A 16,523-nucleotide genomic window follows, 5' to 3' on the forward strand; every position below is an offset into this window, starting at 1 on the left:
CATTTGATGGTGGCACATTCAATTCATGAGAAATTAAAAATCAGACAACTGATCTCAACTATGAGTAAACTAAGTGTGTCAGTTGGCTATAAAGATATCATGCAAGCACGAAGCAACCTTGCACAATATATGCTGAAGACCTGTTCCTCCACCTTGTCTTTTTCAAGCCACTTTCAGGGTGATAGTTTCACGGTAGGAGCTATGGACAATTTCGACCGTGAAGAGGCTACTCTGTCAGGAATCCGTGATAGCCACGATACAGTCATGGTGCTTTTCCGGGAAGTGCCAACAAAAGTCCCTTGAAACCGAAATTGTCGAAGTCGGTATTAGCAAGACCTCTAGTTCAAGATCTTCGATCCTAGCTTCAATCTCAGCAATTGAAGAAATAAGAAAGGAAGGTACAACCTATATCGATTCAAAATACGCTGACAATTTCTTCCGAACTGTATGATTTGGACATCGATAATTTGCGTCAGAAGGAGTTTACTCAAGACAATGCATGCTGCATACGAGCTAGAAACTAAAGAATCCACTGTAACGCGGGGTACTGTGAATGCGATAATAACGGATTCAGATGTTTCTAAGAAACAAGTTGGCTTTCTTCCAGTACTGCCGTATCCAGTAACGGAATATAATAGTGTATACACAGGAATGAAAAAAACTTCCAGAGCCTACTTATACACTTAAACCAATCTTCAATGCCTGTAGTATGTGACGAAGGGGTGTATCGCATTGCTGCCGAAATTCAACTTACGAGCAATGTATTTTCAACCATTGTCCTCATGCTTGGATCATTCCACATGACCTTCTTGTCTGCACAGGAAAATACATTTCTGGTAGTGGTTTGGAGTCTTCTTTCATAGAAAAATTTTGGGCGGAAAGTAACCGAGAGTATTCTAAAGGGAAATATCTACGTTGGGGCAGTGAGAGATATGTTTATGAGATGTGTTTGTGCTAAAGGGAAGGCTTTCCTGGAAGAAGAAGGTGAATATTATACGTCTGTCATCCAGCAGTTTGTTGACACTATGACTCTTATGAAAGAAAGACAAGCTTAACGTGCTCTTATCAGTCCATGGAGTTGGTCATTAATTCAGATGAAATATCGAAGCTTTGCAGAACTTTTCAGAGAAAGTCAGCTCAATCTCAGAGCAGTACCACTGTCCTGAACAGTTTTTTTTTTACATCTTTTATTTCTGCTGAAAAGCCTTATAAGAGCTGACCGAGAAGGATACTGGCCGCTGCATCTGTATATTGTACTGCAGTTGCTTCCGGTATTCATGGCATTCAATCGAATATTTTTCGTGTGGTGCGCGTCCCTCTATCTTGAACAAATTAGAAATTTGGAGACAACACCCGGAAATAAATATTCAGTTCATAAATGGTCACTCCGTAATCAGAAGAACGAACAATGTGTTTAGCGCAGTTGGTGCTGATATGATACTTGAACAGATTATAAATAGATCTAAGAAATTGTAGGAAGGAATTATTGGTCAGACGCGCAGAAAGAATTATATTACGGAGTGGGAATTGTCGTACCACGAAGTTCTTTCGACATGCCAAATCTTCAGTCAGATTCGTGGTATATCACAAACAGACCATGAATTCCTTGGTAATATACTTGATGAAGTTCGTAACTCTGTTAACAGAATGGTAGAATTTTATGGAGCGCAGGGAAATCCCGTACAAAGTTCACAGTCCTGTGAAGTTGTACCAGATTCTAATGCAGAAGAAATCCTGAACTACCTGGCACGTAGCCATGAAGCTTATGTGGCATTTCGAAACGAGCGATTTTTGTACAAAACAACTCCGTTGTCGAAGATCATTCACAGACGAAAACTTTTACTGGTTCGTCAAGCAAATAAAGTAGTCTATTTTGTCTACTTTGCAAAAGTTGTTGGGACCGTCTGAGTACGTTTTCGAAGGACATTCATTAATGAATATAACAATTATTGCTGATGTTATGAACCAACTTCGTAAAACTCGAGTGAAAGGTTTAGCTGATTTGCTGATCTGTTTGGTGTATTCTTCAGGAGCTGCAGCAAGTTTAAACACGCACCCGCAGGGATTTTATGCCACTATCTAATCACCTTGCTCAAAAATGTGGAAAGACAGCAAAGGGTAGCCGCCTCACTTATACTACTAACTAATCTGTCATGTACACATTCCTACCGGTGCAAATGGAGAGATTTTGGGCTTTCTCGGGAAACAATATTGAAATTCAAGATGTCTTAAAAGACTACATATGCACAAAAGCAAAGTTTATCTTCTTTGAAATGTATCTAAATGAATTACTGCTTGAAAATGGTGCAACTCCTGCTATATCTGTCACTGCCTCTTCAATTATTCCAAAAATTACATGAGTGTTTCATGTTGGGTGTCAGTAATTTTACAATATGCTCTGAAAAGAAATATGTAAATATTCTCTAAAGCACAGCTAAAGTAATATATTCGTAAAAATTTTGAAACTGTAGAAAACCTTTGTTAAGTATTACTAGCTCTCACAAGCACACATGATATTACCATCAAATTTAAAATAAATTCTCATGACATCAAATCTGCAAAATAAAACAATATAATAATTACATTAGCTACATATTATATAAATAAACATGTTAATAATAATATTTGACAAATGCAGTAACATTATTATTTCATTTCCTACGACACAGCAACCTATTTCCTTTAATTTATAGATAAAATGAATGGACTATTTTAATTTGTTGAAAAGTAATAGCTTTGAAAGATTTGCGTGTAGTAAGTGTCTTTCCGGTAATTTATTAAACGGTTCAAAAAACGCTATTCCTTGCGCCACTTAAAATTAAATAGCTCCGTCATTTTTAAGATCTACTAAAGATATTGGTAACGATAGAAAGCTAAGATTATGCTCCTTTAATTAGTTTGGACTACGTTTTCATATTTTTAATAACTTCATAGTTATTTGTCATGAAATGAAAAAAGAGAAACGAGAAAAGCTAATTTGTGGCCCAAATAACCGTTATTTTTAAATATGGCGGCAACATGTAAACAATATATCCAGTTTTATAACTTCTACTATCAATTATCTTTAAGTTGGTACAAAAACGAAGTTTCTAGCTTGTTTCTGTGAGAAGATATTTCAGTTCAAATATAATTAGGTACTTGCGCGCGGGCGCCATATTGAATATTGGATTTCACAATGAAGGCCCCGGTTGCGATCACCCTCTAACAGGTTCTGAAGAAATCTGCTGTCATCCCTGATTTGTCTACAGCTCTTATGGACAGAGCCTGGATTATACCTTCACATGAAAGTTAGGTTAACCCTTTCCATTCACTCAGTACAAAAGACTGAACAACTGTCATCAAATTTCATGTAAATTTTGGTATACCTGCTACGACTGACTTAAGAAACTTACAAAGGGCTTATGAAGAGCATTTTCTATCATCGGCACAAATATTCAGATGGTACAAGTCCTTTCTAGAGGGTCGAGAACAAGTGAAAGAAGAACCTCGTGCGAAGAAACATTAAAGCCCAAAAATTGGATACCATGTGGCAGGGCCGTGCCGAGGAAAATCAACGCCCGGGGCGAGAGTATACGACTGCGCCCTCATACATATATTCCAAGCAATTTTTTCTATCTCTTTTCCTTTTTTCTCCCTAATTTTTAGCCCCCTTACTTCGGCGCCCGGGGCCGTCGCCCCGCTCGCCCCTCCACGGCACGGTCCTGCAATGTGGAAAGAGTGGAATCTCTTGTGAGGTCAGATCGTCGGTGACGTTGAGAATGCTCAATAACGAGTTAAATTTGAACGTGTTCAACTTTCATCAAATTTTAACACAGGATTTGAACATGAGAAAAATATGTGCCAAGATGATGATTTCAAAGAACCAAGTCAATTAATTTTTGGCAGAAAAAAATATTCATATGGTTTCTTATCCTTATTCCTTGGACTGTGACTTTCTATTCCCCCTTCTTAAAAACCACTTGAAAAAGCATCATTTTGATACTTTGAATAACATCCAGAAGAGAGTAACCGATGAGCTGAAAGGTATTTCAGCATTCTTACGAAGAATGGAAACAACGCCTCCATAGCTGTAAGGCTGTCCAAGGAGACTATTTTGAAGGAATAACTATGATTTGTAAAAATAATAAAACTCATTGATGAAAGGAAGTTATCATGTTCCTTATATACATATAGTTATTGACATATGTAGGTATTTATTCGCGTATTTTTTTTTTTTTTTTAAGAACTTCGAAATGTGTAAAACGATTTTAATAGTTTTCTATGGCTTGAAGAAGAAAGTATGACAATGGGTGGCTCAGTGGTTGAGTGCTCACCTCTAGTCTTAGGATCCTTGGTTCAATCCTAGGCAATATGAATTTGTGGTGTACAACATCGTACCTTCTCCGATTTCCTCCCATATTTTCATTTCACGGATCTTTCACAATCACTCACTTTCATTAACCATCCGTCACTTTTAGCTTAATATCCGTGGGACGTTGGAAATTTAATCACAGTTACCTGAAGAAAAGTTTGAGAAAAAATGTTTTGTAGATAGATATAGTACACTCTCTAGGAAGAGTGGATATTTCAAAACAACTCATGTGTTACGTACAAACTGATTCCGATATTATGTTTGGGAAAACAATTATCAATTACGCTGACTCTCAGAAACGAGTACCACAGTGAGTATTAGCTGCAAAACAATTCGTCCAACATCTGAAGACTTTTACAGTGAATTTTAAAAATATTCCATCAATCCTCTTATATTTAAACTTTTACAGACCAACGGCTTTTATGTGCTGAGCTTTCAGATCCAGGCTATTAAACGAGTATTCGAAGGTTTTGAATAAATTACTAAATGTTATTACAATTCAATAACATATGAAAGAGTATATGATATACACTTTCTTAAAAATCATGGGGATGATCAGCGAAAATTACAAATTTTGGTTTTCAAGAGTTAAATACGTAGGAACAGAATTATATGATTCAATCCTCACAATATGGATCAAAGTTTTAATACCAAACTTGGTAACTAACTTTTAATCTGAAATTTAGTTAATTTCACATTAAGTCTATAGCTATGAAACACAATTTAAAAGAGAAAAAAAAATATTCTTTAAAAACAATTGTAAATCTTGTAAACGTATACCCTCCTCAACGTAAACAAACTATCCTTACTTAGTGAAATAGCAAACTTGTATTGATACAAAAGGATTAAAATGTAATGTAACCTTTCGTTTATCATCCCATAGTTAAGTTGTATATACTAAAGTACTATAGTCTCAAATGTATGTGAACGATAGAAGATTTGGTGCAACGAAGACCGGGGAGAAACTTAAAAATGTGAGAAAACACAAGGCCACAATGTTGTCCACCACAAGCTAATACAGTCTGGAATTGAACCAAGAGCCTTTCCCTGAGAAGTGAGCGCTCAATCACAAAAAAAAAAACCTCTGTGTCCCCATCTTCTCCCAGAGACGATTTGTATGTGGTATGTACTATATTTTATTAACTTACACGTCATCACCCAGCTTGATTAAAAGTATACAGAAAATACACTACAGAATTAAACAAATCAACAGAATGAAACTCGTGCAAAGTAAGGAACATCCATCATTCTATTTAGAACTTAAACAACTCCGATAGAATAGTGTGCATAAATAATTGTTAAAACTATAATAGTCAGTAAATTATTAAGTCCTTAAACTGCAGAAACCAAATAAAATCCAAATATTTTATTTTATACTTTCTTTTATAAATACATTTATCATACTTGCTATCCAATACATCAAATATACATATACCACAAAGAAACAAAATCGATTTGACACGAAATTCAAAAACAAAGTTAAATTCAAATTGCTCAATCACATGCAAAATTCAAATGCACACACTAATCCAGAAGTGAAAAACACTACAAACATCCTGTCACAGAGGATGATTCCAGTTGAAAAATTGGTTTCATATATTGAACATTTAAGCACACAAAAGAAGATAGACAAACGTACACAGTTCAATATGCAATAGAAATACAGTAAATAATCCGCGATATACACTGTTTAGTTGTATGTTTATACCTTAACAGTTAAGTTTAGAATTTTTTAACTCAGCGAATATGATTCAGTCACACTAAATAATTACATTCAAAATTATGACAATTCAGAACGCTTGTTCATTTGTCTCGAACCTATTACATTATGTTCATTGTGTCGTTATTTATACTAAACCGTGTTTACGTTGTTCAAAATGTATCTCATAATATCCAAACCAAACCACCTGGCGTTATAACCCTTTGTGGGCCTAAGCCACTCCAACGCCATCTGTTAGCGATCAGCTGAACTACATCCATCCTAGTGACGAATACGTGGTCAGCGCGATGCTTCGTCCTGTCTTTAAGGTTGGTTTAAAGGGACAAGTTTTACCGATAGATGGCACTACAGTCTTCATATCTCTCCCATGTATTTTTTACCATTCACAAAAAAAAAAAAAAAAAAAATCACGATTTCTCTTACAAATTTCAACCTAGAGACTTCAAACTTTTAAAAAGGGAAGTTCATAATCTATCGAAGGCAATAATCCGTGCCGATTTTTTATTTAGAATTTTCTTCATTGTTGAAATGGATATCCAAACCTTTAACAATGGAACTGTTTCAACGATGAAGAAAATTCTAAATAAAAAATCGGCACGGATTATTGCCTTCGATAGATTATGAACTTCCCCTTTTAAAAGTTTGAAGTCTCTAGGTTGAAATTTGTAAGAGAAATCGTGATTTTTTGTGAATGGTAAAAAATACATGGGAGAGATATGAAGACTGTAGTGCCATCTATCGGCAAAACTTGTCCCTTTACACTAACCTTAACTGGCGTATCAGAAGCTTTTTAGACCCAGTGGCCGTCACTTTTATTCACGTGACTCAAAAGTTTGCCTCACGACGTTTGGTGAACGCCGAAAATCCTCTATCACGTGATAATAAGTGTTGGGCATGCTTTCTTCAGAGCTAGCAAGAATACAAAACATGAAAAAACAATTATAGCGACATATTTGTAATGTAAGAAAACCGGTGAAATTAGACTGTTTTTACCTTCCGTGTAAGCAAAGCTAAAAATCTGCAAGTCTCGAAGGCAACGAAACCTGTTGCACAGACATTAAGTCCGTTTTAGAGATGATAATTAGTTAGCTGAAACGTCATTCAGTTACGAGTTTGGATCTCGTATAATTATTTCGTTGTCTAAAAAAAAAATACATTGCACAATTAAGTAGCTCAAAAATACAAAATAGTAAACGTGTATGAATTGATTCCTACCAATGCTTAGAAATTATACTTGATACATATACTGAGAAATTTCGATATATTAATTCAAAGGAAATAAACTAATTAAACTTAATTACTACTCCACAATTCCTACGGAAGGTTACGACCCGACAACTGGTTTGTTTGCTGCACATATCGACTGAATTTAAACATTTCAGTCAAAATTAATAAAACACAAAATGAAATAAAGTGATGAATGATTATGCATTGAAGTTAAAAACTATATAATTCACTGATGAAATCAACGGTTCGCATAACTAAAGCTTCAATACGAATTTTCGGTACAAGGGTTTGAAAATTGCGTGTCTTTATACCGAGTCTGTGAGTCTGGTAACTGCGAGCCTTTATACCTAATTCCTTTTATCCGTGTATTGTTCTGTTGAATAAAAGTGAAAAACTACACCAAAAATTAGCGTTGAAAAAATGAAAGCTACATTGAAATTATTAAAAAAAGAAAAAATCTGAAGTTATTAAATAAAAAGTAGTTGCATATACCACAAAACAATCACAAAAAAGGCAGAAAGAACTGAAATACATGTATAATTTACCTACTACACTTTTCACCTTATGGGATGTAAAGTCAGCATCGACATTTCTAACATCTGGAAAAAAATTATGAACTATGAAATTTTCTATATAAAATTCAAATTATAGTAAAGTTCGTTTGCACTCGGGCAACTGTGCATATGACTCATAAATCTGACACTTTCTATAGACGCCAGTAAAAGTGTATACTTACCCCATAACGCTTTTTTAAAAGTAATTTTAAAACGAATCGTGTTCGAAACGACAAATCTTCTTCTGCTAAAATTAGTTTTCAGAGAAGCTAAGACTCAACAATTTTCGAGCAAATTTTAACCTAAAAGCTGCGAGAAAAGAGTTACAAAAATTTCAAAGAGCGCTATTAAATTTGTAGTTTGCTATGTAACTTCTCAAAGCATTGTACGATTAAAGTATAATAATTTCAGATTAACAGCTTCCAAATGTATTAAGTGTAACAGTTATTGACTAATAAGTACAAACAACAAATCAGTAAAAGTTTCTCTGTAATAAGCTTATGTCTCAAAAATTCTTACGACTTGGTTTGACATTATTCTTTAACCACTCGAGAGCTATGGAAAGAGGAAATTCTGATTCTGATGTTTCTCTCTTCGTTAAAACTATCTTCGACGTATTTTTAATGAAAAGAAGTTATTGGCAAGACATTTACCGTTAAAGGAACTGCAGTTTTATGCTCACAGTCCAAAGTCTTCACAGAATTTAGTGTTTCGAAGTATGTAGCTTAAAACTAGTAGATATAATAACTCTCTGTGCGAAGAATAAGTAGCCTGAAAAAGTCTGCATCACCAAAACACTACAAAAATTAAAGATCATTCACTAATTAATAACTGTTAAAAATGTAGCCATCGCAGAAAAAGTGTAAAGTAACAAGATTTATTATAGCCTACTCAGGACCGGCCCGAAGTAACCTGCCGCCTCCTATCTTTAGAAATAACAAATCTTAAAAGCCATGATTTTAAGTATGTTACCCATCATGAACAACGAAGGGGAGGGAAAGGGCACTCGCATTCCCTCAATATAGTTTCAATGTGTGTGTGTGTGTGCGCGCTTTTTTTTTTTTTTTTTAATAATGATTATGTTAGTGTAAGATAATGCAAACCCACCAGCAGAAGAAAGATGGTAATCCTTTTTATAGAATTCAAAGCTTCAAGCTGGAGCTTCAACCTCAATATACAGGGTGTTTCAAAACAACACCAACAACAACGTTTGGGAGATGACTCCTGACACCAAGATAAGACAAAATTATACACCAACCTGGGTGCACAAATGCTTCCTTTCAGAGTTATAGGCTGCCGAAAACACGAAAAAATGAACTTTAAAACTCCGTAAGGCTTACTATACGTGAATCTGTGAGAAGTATTTCCCCACACTTGATTATTCTGTTCATGAACCTCCCCTTCTTTGCTCTCGTGCTTCTCTCTACTATTTATTTGGCTGTAAAAGTGCACTCCAATGCCATATATAGGCTAATCGGAATGACTGCTCTGAAATAAGAGAAAATAAGCAATGCGAAACCTTACAAAAATATTATTACTGGGAGGAAATCTCTATTTTTCAATTAACTACTAACCCTGTTGCTGCAAAGCCTTACTGGCAGATGCTTTTCGTCATTAACTATCTAATTAAATTGCACTTCAAGAAAAATTACAAAACTCATTCAGGGGAGAATCCCCGGGTATTCACCGGGTTCGGACCCTCTCCAATCTTTCGACTTTGGACACACCTGACAAAATTTCTGGTTGTGAGCCTGAATTACAAGGTCCCTTCGAAAAGTTGTCACCAAGTCTACTAGTATGGAAAAAAAATGACATGAAATCTTTGAGTTTTACGTCCCACGGTTATGCCGACTAGGCTAAAGGAGACGATGGTGATGAGAAATGAATGAAATGGTGGAATGAAGGAAGTGGGAGGAAACGGGAGAAGCCAGAGGAAACCCAAGCACACAGTGTTTGTCCACCACAAGGTTCACTTGGAGCGAGCTGGGATCGAACCAGGGACCCCCAGCACCAGAGGTGAACGCTCTACCACTGAGCTAATAAGAATAATAATATTTGCGCTCCGAAGTCCTTCAAAATATTGTCCTCCTGCGTCGATACATCTTTGCCAGCGGATTTCCATTCTGCAAAGGCATCCTAGAGAGACTGTTTAGGAAAAGCCATTTCCAAGCTGATTTCACGTCGTCAATTTGTTCTGTACGATGCCTTTTCAGCGGGGATTTCAAACGGGAAACAAAAAGTTTACGGGAGCCAAGTCGTTACTGTAGGGTGGTTGGGGCAGCATTGCTACGTTAGATTTGGCCAGGTCGCTGGTCACAACCAAGGTAGTGTGGGCTGGTGAGTTGTTATGAAGAAGTTTCTAATCATCGCTGATGTCTAGTCTGACGCGTCGGATCCTTGCTTTCAGTCTCTTGAGGACTTCCAAGTAAAATTTAGAATTAACAGTTGTCCCGGGAGGTACAAGCTCACGGTGGGCGATCCCCCTTATGTAAAAAAGCATGTTCTTGATACCTGCTTTGCTCAATCGAGTTTCTTGGGGTGAGAGGATCCCGAGGTGTTGCACTTTGCACTTTGTCTCTTCGTTCCGGGGTCGTAGTGGAATATCCGCGTTTCATCACCCGTGAACACTGTCCAAAAAGTGAGGATCATTTTCACACATTTCCAAGGCATCTTGACAAATTTCAGTCGCCGAGATGTTTATTCGTCGGTCAAAATTCTTTGGACAAGCTACCCGCACACTTTTCACATGTGCAAATCCTTGGTCACAATCTCGTGGACGATAGTTTTTGGAACATTTAACATGTCGGCCATTAAAAGAATATTCATTCGACTGTGTTTGCAAAAATTGTTGTCCTTATTTTTGTTGTTTGAAGAAGTTAATGGGCGTCCAGCACGGACTTCGTCGTTGACCTCCTCACAGTTTTCCAAAAGCGACCAGTGCCATCTATAGACTTGTCTTTGTAATTAAAACTCATTCCCGAAGACCTGCTGAACCCATGGAGATGTCTCTGCTGTAGACCTGCCGAATTTCACACAAAACTTGATCGCGTATCTTTGTTCCAGTGAGTGCTGCATCATGACTTCTACAGGAGACGGAAGAAAGTTTCAAAATCGACCGCTGTTCACCTCCGTGATCTCCGAGACAATTAAATAAGCACCGCTTGGCAGTTGACTTACCCATGAATCCCAGCAAATTGAGCGCGCTGCACCGTACAGTACCTTCAATAATATGACATTACTTTTCGGACAGACCTTGTATTTCAGAAACTTTAGGAACTCATATTCTAGTCTAGTCTAGAGCGAAGGGAATATCGAATTTCAAGAAATGTAAAGCATTCATCCTACCACTATGCGCAATGTTTCAGAAAACTATCGGTGATTACGTAAACGACTTTTCTTGAACATTTGTTGTATTTCCGTAATGTCACGATTGCCAGGTGTACGGGAAGTTATTAGAACTTACTTCCAATATGGCACAGGTGAAGCACATCTGTCAGCTGTAAATGTCATTGTTGTTTGGTAGCTGCATTACTAATGATTTTCGTAGTTGCGCCATTTATGCACTTCTGCAGCTTTAGAGGTTTTATCTGTGTAGATTTCTTTTCCTCTCGTTCTTTAAACGTCCATGAAGATTGTTTAATGGCACTATTGTGGGATAGCTAGCTCTTCAATTATAATGAAGAGGCTTAGTGAACGTCATACGGTCTAACATTCCCCACCTACGTTTTGGCCACTCAGTACTTTAGTTGTCTAATAAGACCAAAGAATCAATCCAGCTACGGTTGGTCAAGACCTTCACTCCAAAAACTGTCAAATTCCAGCCACATACATGTCTCTGAGCTGTAAGAATCTGGAATTGTATGTTCAACTAATAGGATTTTGCAAACGCTAAATGGCTTTTTCGTTGTACACGAAAATAATGAAAATGAGAGCACTGAAAAATTTCAGAAGTATCAACTTACTCCTAAAGTTGGACATGTTCACTTTAACAAGTCGTATAGATACAATTTTCCATATCCAGGGCTTTCATTTATACGACGTAGACTCGCACATATCTAGGTATATAATTTTATCAAGGAATTACACATTGTGACTTTTAATAACATACAGGGCACTTTAATTGCTACAGCTACAGATGACATTTGATTTAACTTCTCCATCGTCTCGTCTCGTCTCTCTCTCTCTCTCTCTCTCTCTCTCTCTCTCTCTCTCTCTCTCTCTCTCACTCACTCACTCACTCAACTTACTCTCAGAAACACACACAACCAATATTCACTAAAACCGATAGGATTTAATGTTAAATGCTATTCGATTTATATTGGATTCTTGATACTTTAACAAGTCGCAACAAATTCAGGGCAAAAGGAAAGTTCCTACTTTTGCTCAATCTCGCTTTATGTATAGTATTAGGTTTTGCTTTCTGAGTAGCAATTTGTGAAACAAATTTAAATTTGCATACCAATTTATAATTTTTGCATAGCATTTTCGGCAGCAATGGAAGCTGAAATTATTCATTTATTTTACCGTTGTACGCAGACATGTACTAATAAACTATTTTTCTATATAAAACATATATTAATAAAAAGAGAAATAGAGAAAAGGTAATATATTTTTTTTTAAATACTGACTTTGTCACTTTACAGATTGCGTAAGATGGTATATGATGTTGAATGCAAGGTGCACTCACGGAAGGGGTCCGGACTCCTCCAAAACTTCCTAACATATAACTATACACTTTCTTAATAAAATTATAGCAGAAAATGATTAATGTAGCATGAACACTTGATTTTACCCTTCATCTGTACTCTTTCTATTATAAAAACAATCTAATTCTATCATATTCCCCCCGAAAATATAAATGAAAGTATTTTACAATTATTTACCGGGTAGAGAATACCCGTTCAATGCTACATAGATGTAGTGACTTGTAAATCTGGATTCCCACCAATAAAAATTTCTGGGTGCGCACCTGGTGTCCATATCGAGCTTTATATTAAGTGCTGAATCCGTGATATCGCCAAGAAACTCGGAATTGGTATTAAGCATCCTACAAAGTGTAGCCATATATTTATGATAAAATCACAATAACTTAAATTTCACCAAGTGTCAACTTCCAAACTCACTGTAGCCGGATGATGCTCGGATCAAATTTTTTTTTTTTTTTTTTTTTTTTTTTGAGAGAGAGAGAGAGAGAGAAACCGAACATCACTTTTCTTCTGCCATTTCAGTGAAAAACAAGACGTAGCACAAGAATATTTTTGGGCCAATGTTACGAAATAGCTATGCAGATTTGTCACATGAATTTCTTACTTCAGAGTTTGATACAAAAGAAGAACTGAAGAGAGAGTGATGCTAAATTCTCGTGCTTTTTTCGTTAATTATCTAATTTCCGAAAAGCAAGCAGAGGTCTTGCATTTAGGAGGCCCATGTCATATGCTATAAAAATGTCGAAGTTTATATTGTCTCTTGTCGTGAATTCTACGGCCAGTCTTCAGAAATATGGTGTCTATTCAATTATGAATTGGTATGCACTATTGAGAATTAATCAGACAAAAACACTGTCATGAGGATAGATTTATTGCAGCTACATTAAGCCAAAATAGACTTCTCTATCATAAAAGAAAATCTATATTATGCTGTTTTCTTGTAAAAATAGCTCGCTTCGGTAATAAATTATGATCATAAATAAATCGCAATTCTGTGATTTTGTGTAGTGAACTACGATAGAGATACGCTTAAAACAAAACTCATTATATACAGGGTGGAAGGGAACAAGACCGAAAAACTTCGAGACGTGGTTTTACAGCTAAAACCAAGGGGAAAAGTTCAAAAAAACATAGGTCCAACACGGCGGCGTTTTCAAGCAGCAGCCGTGCAACGTTTCGCCGGCTCGCGTCAAAAGAATGTATAGAAAGTCATTCCCCACCAAAATGATGGCTCAAACAGAAAGAAGCAGAGTGAATGCACAAGGGGACTCCCCAAAGGGAGAAGGGGATTCACAAAATGAGATGAAGTTAAGGGACGTGAAAGTGAATAATACGTACAAACGTAACGTAATGCAGTTGCCTTTTCGGTAGGGTATGTACTATTCTGGGGTCAAAATGAAAGAGAATAAGGCAGAAATAGCCTGAAGCTAAACATACCGCCTACATTTTTTTTTTTTTTTTTGCGAGGTAATGAGCAGTCGTACCTCCGAATTCTGAAGATGTCTTTTTGTCATGATCTGTACATTTTGATTTCCCTTCTCGTCACTGTATCTTACGTAGCGCAATAATCAACAACCTTCCCCGATTCCGCCACTTTTCTGTTTTGAACGCTGACGGAAACAAAAGTTGCGAGTAGTACTGTCGATCCAACAAACCACCTAATTCGTGGTATATTCTGTCGTATACATTGCTTCCCGACGCTACAGTAGGAATCCCCATTTGAACGTTCCAATCGATCATTCAGTAGTACGCTAAATATAACCAGGTCATTTTAGGTTTGTACGTATTATTTATTTTCACGTCCCTTACTGCATTTCATTTGGTGAATCCTTTTCTCTCTTTGGGGAGTTCCTTTCTGCAATCCGCTCCGCTCCTTTCCGTTTGCGCCATCGTTTCGGTGGGGTATGACTTTCTTTGCATTCTTTTGAACTGATGTCAATGTCTCTATTTGTTCGGCAGATATTGCACTTAGAAGAAGGCGGCCAGCGAAACGTCACACGGCTGTTGCTTGAAACCGCCATCACGTTGGTCCTATATTTATTTGATTTTTTCCCCCTTGTTTTTAGCTGTAGAATCACCTCCCTTGTTCCTTTCCAACCTGTATATAGTAACCTATTTTACCGGTACCTCTCAATAGCGTACATCTCCGTAATACGGATAAATTTTTTGTCCTGGCAAAAATATACGTATTATTATGAGAAATAACCATCACTTTTACGGACACAGTCCCGTCTTCTTTTAGCCCCTCATTTCATATGTATTTAGCACAGAAGATATTTGTCGCAAACTGAAAATGAACCTTTAATTGATTCCAACTAATCCACGACTTCCAAGGAAGTTTCGATCAGAAACTAATGTCCACAGATCTGGTTCTGGGTTCGATTCCCGCTGGGGATACCTGGTCAGTAAGGTGTAAAAGAGTTTAAGCCAGCCATTCTGAGTGAGGTTTTTCCTGGGTTTTCCTTATTCACAGCAGGCAAATTGCGGGGAATTTCCAAACATGCAGATCTCACGCCGCTTTCTTCCTTCGGTACTATCCTGGAAAGTGTAATCGCCGAGGAACGTCATCCTCGGGATTTGAAAAGCCATAGACCCCGTAGGTCCAGAAATACACTTCCTAATTCATACTTTTGCAGAATTAAATGGCAGAACACGACTCCAGACTCCCGCCTCCCTCCCTCCCCCCCAAAAAATCACGAGCTGTCAATTATTGATTTGTTCTTGTTTACATTTTCAGTACTTAATATGATAATTTTGCACATTCTTATTGATTTACTTTCACTTTCAATATACAGTAATCAGTAATTAAATTAAGAGACTTTTACAGGGACAGGAGTTGAATTCGAGAAGAAAATTCATAGAAGCATTATATTTTCTAGTGCACGCCTATATAAACACATGCCCCTGCAAAACTTCTGTTTCTTTACAGAGGAAGATTTTCCCATCATTTCCCAGTCATTTGAATACTAATGATTACAGTATTTCGAGAGTGATCTATAAGACAGTGGCGACTAATGTTAGTGTTGCAGCGTTGCGCAACGACCAAAGTATTTCAAGAAAAAAATATTATTATCAATAGTAGTAAAGAACAGAAAAAATACATTTTAATACTTGCATATATACACACTTTTACTTCTGTAACTGTCCGTTCCGTTAATCCGTTTTAAAAAGCGAAAAATTATCCGTCACAGAGTCTCTAATTTATATTGTGTTGCAGCGAGCATACAACGACCCGATTCCTTCAGCGCGGCAATTGGAGTAATGTCTCCTTTCCCCTATCTCAGTAGGGGAAAGGTCGTTGCAGTGCTTCTGCAACACAGCACGGTTTCCAGTGAACGAGAAGGTTTTTCACGCTAAATAAGATTGCTAAATTTTCTTTCACTAGCAATTAACAAATAGAATTTGTTTTTATGCATTCATATTTTTAAATTACGGGACCATACTGAAGCAAATCAATATAATGATACAAAAAGTGATTGCAGAATTACAAAATAAGAAAATATCAAGTAGAGGAGAAAACAAATGAAAGTAGACCCGCATTTACAAGTTAAGTCTTGGCTTATATTGATAATGAAGGCTTCTTCTACAGTAATTTGTGAATCAAATATTAAGAAGTCAGTATGTGGAATCGCTCCTCACCCTCTCTGTGGATAGTTTTTTTTTTTGTATAAACATGTTTTTTTTATAAAGTATATTTTATACTCTTGATAATTTCCACATAAAACTGTATGATGGGGAACGCCACATTGAATTTGGGACTAGTTAGCAATATGCTCAGGGGCGTAGCCACGAGGGGGGTCCATCGGGTCCGGACCTCCCAAAAATTTCGAAACTCAACATTGTAGACTTTCTTAACGAACTATACTTGTTTAACAGAGAAACGATTAATGTAGGCTAAATATTTTATTTTACGCCTCATCATGTACTCTTCTTTTCTTATAAAAATAATCGTTCTATCATTTTTT

General features: G+C 36.7%; 1 protein-coding gene across 1 annotated transcript in view; it reads right to left on the minus strand.

The window, feature by feature from the left end:
- Positions 1-16,523, minus strand: part of LOC145683979 (uncharacterized) — a gene marked incomplete in the record, with an annotated part of 170,982 nt that overhangs the window by 89,538 nt on the left and 64,921 nt on the right. The window contains 1 exon segment of the mRNA XM_081755729.1: positions 7,844-7,897. Coding sequence (XP_081611855.1) covers positions 7,844-7,897 — 54 coding nt within the window.

The sequence above is a fragment of the Thermobia domestica genome, chromosome 4 (genome assembly GCF_964235325.1).
Source record: "Thermobia domestica chromosome 4, izTheDome1.hap1.1, whole genome shotgun sequence".
Lineage (NCBI taxonomy): Eukaryota > Metazoa > Arthropoda > Insecta > Zygentoma > Lepismatidae > Thermobia > Thermobia domestica.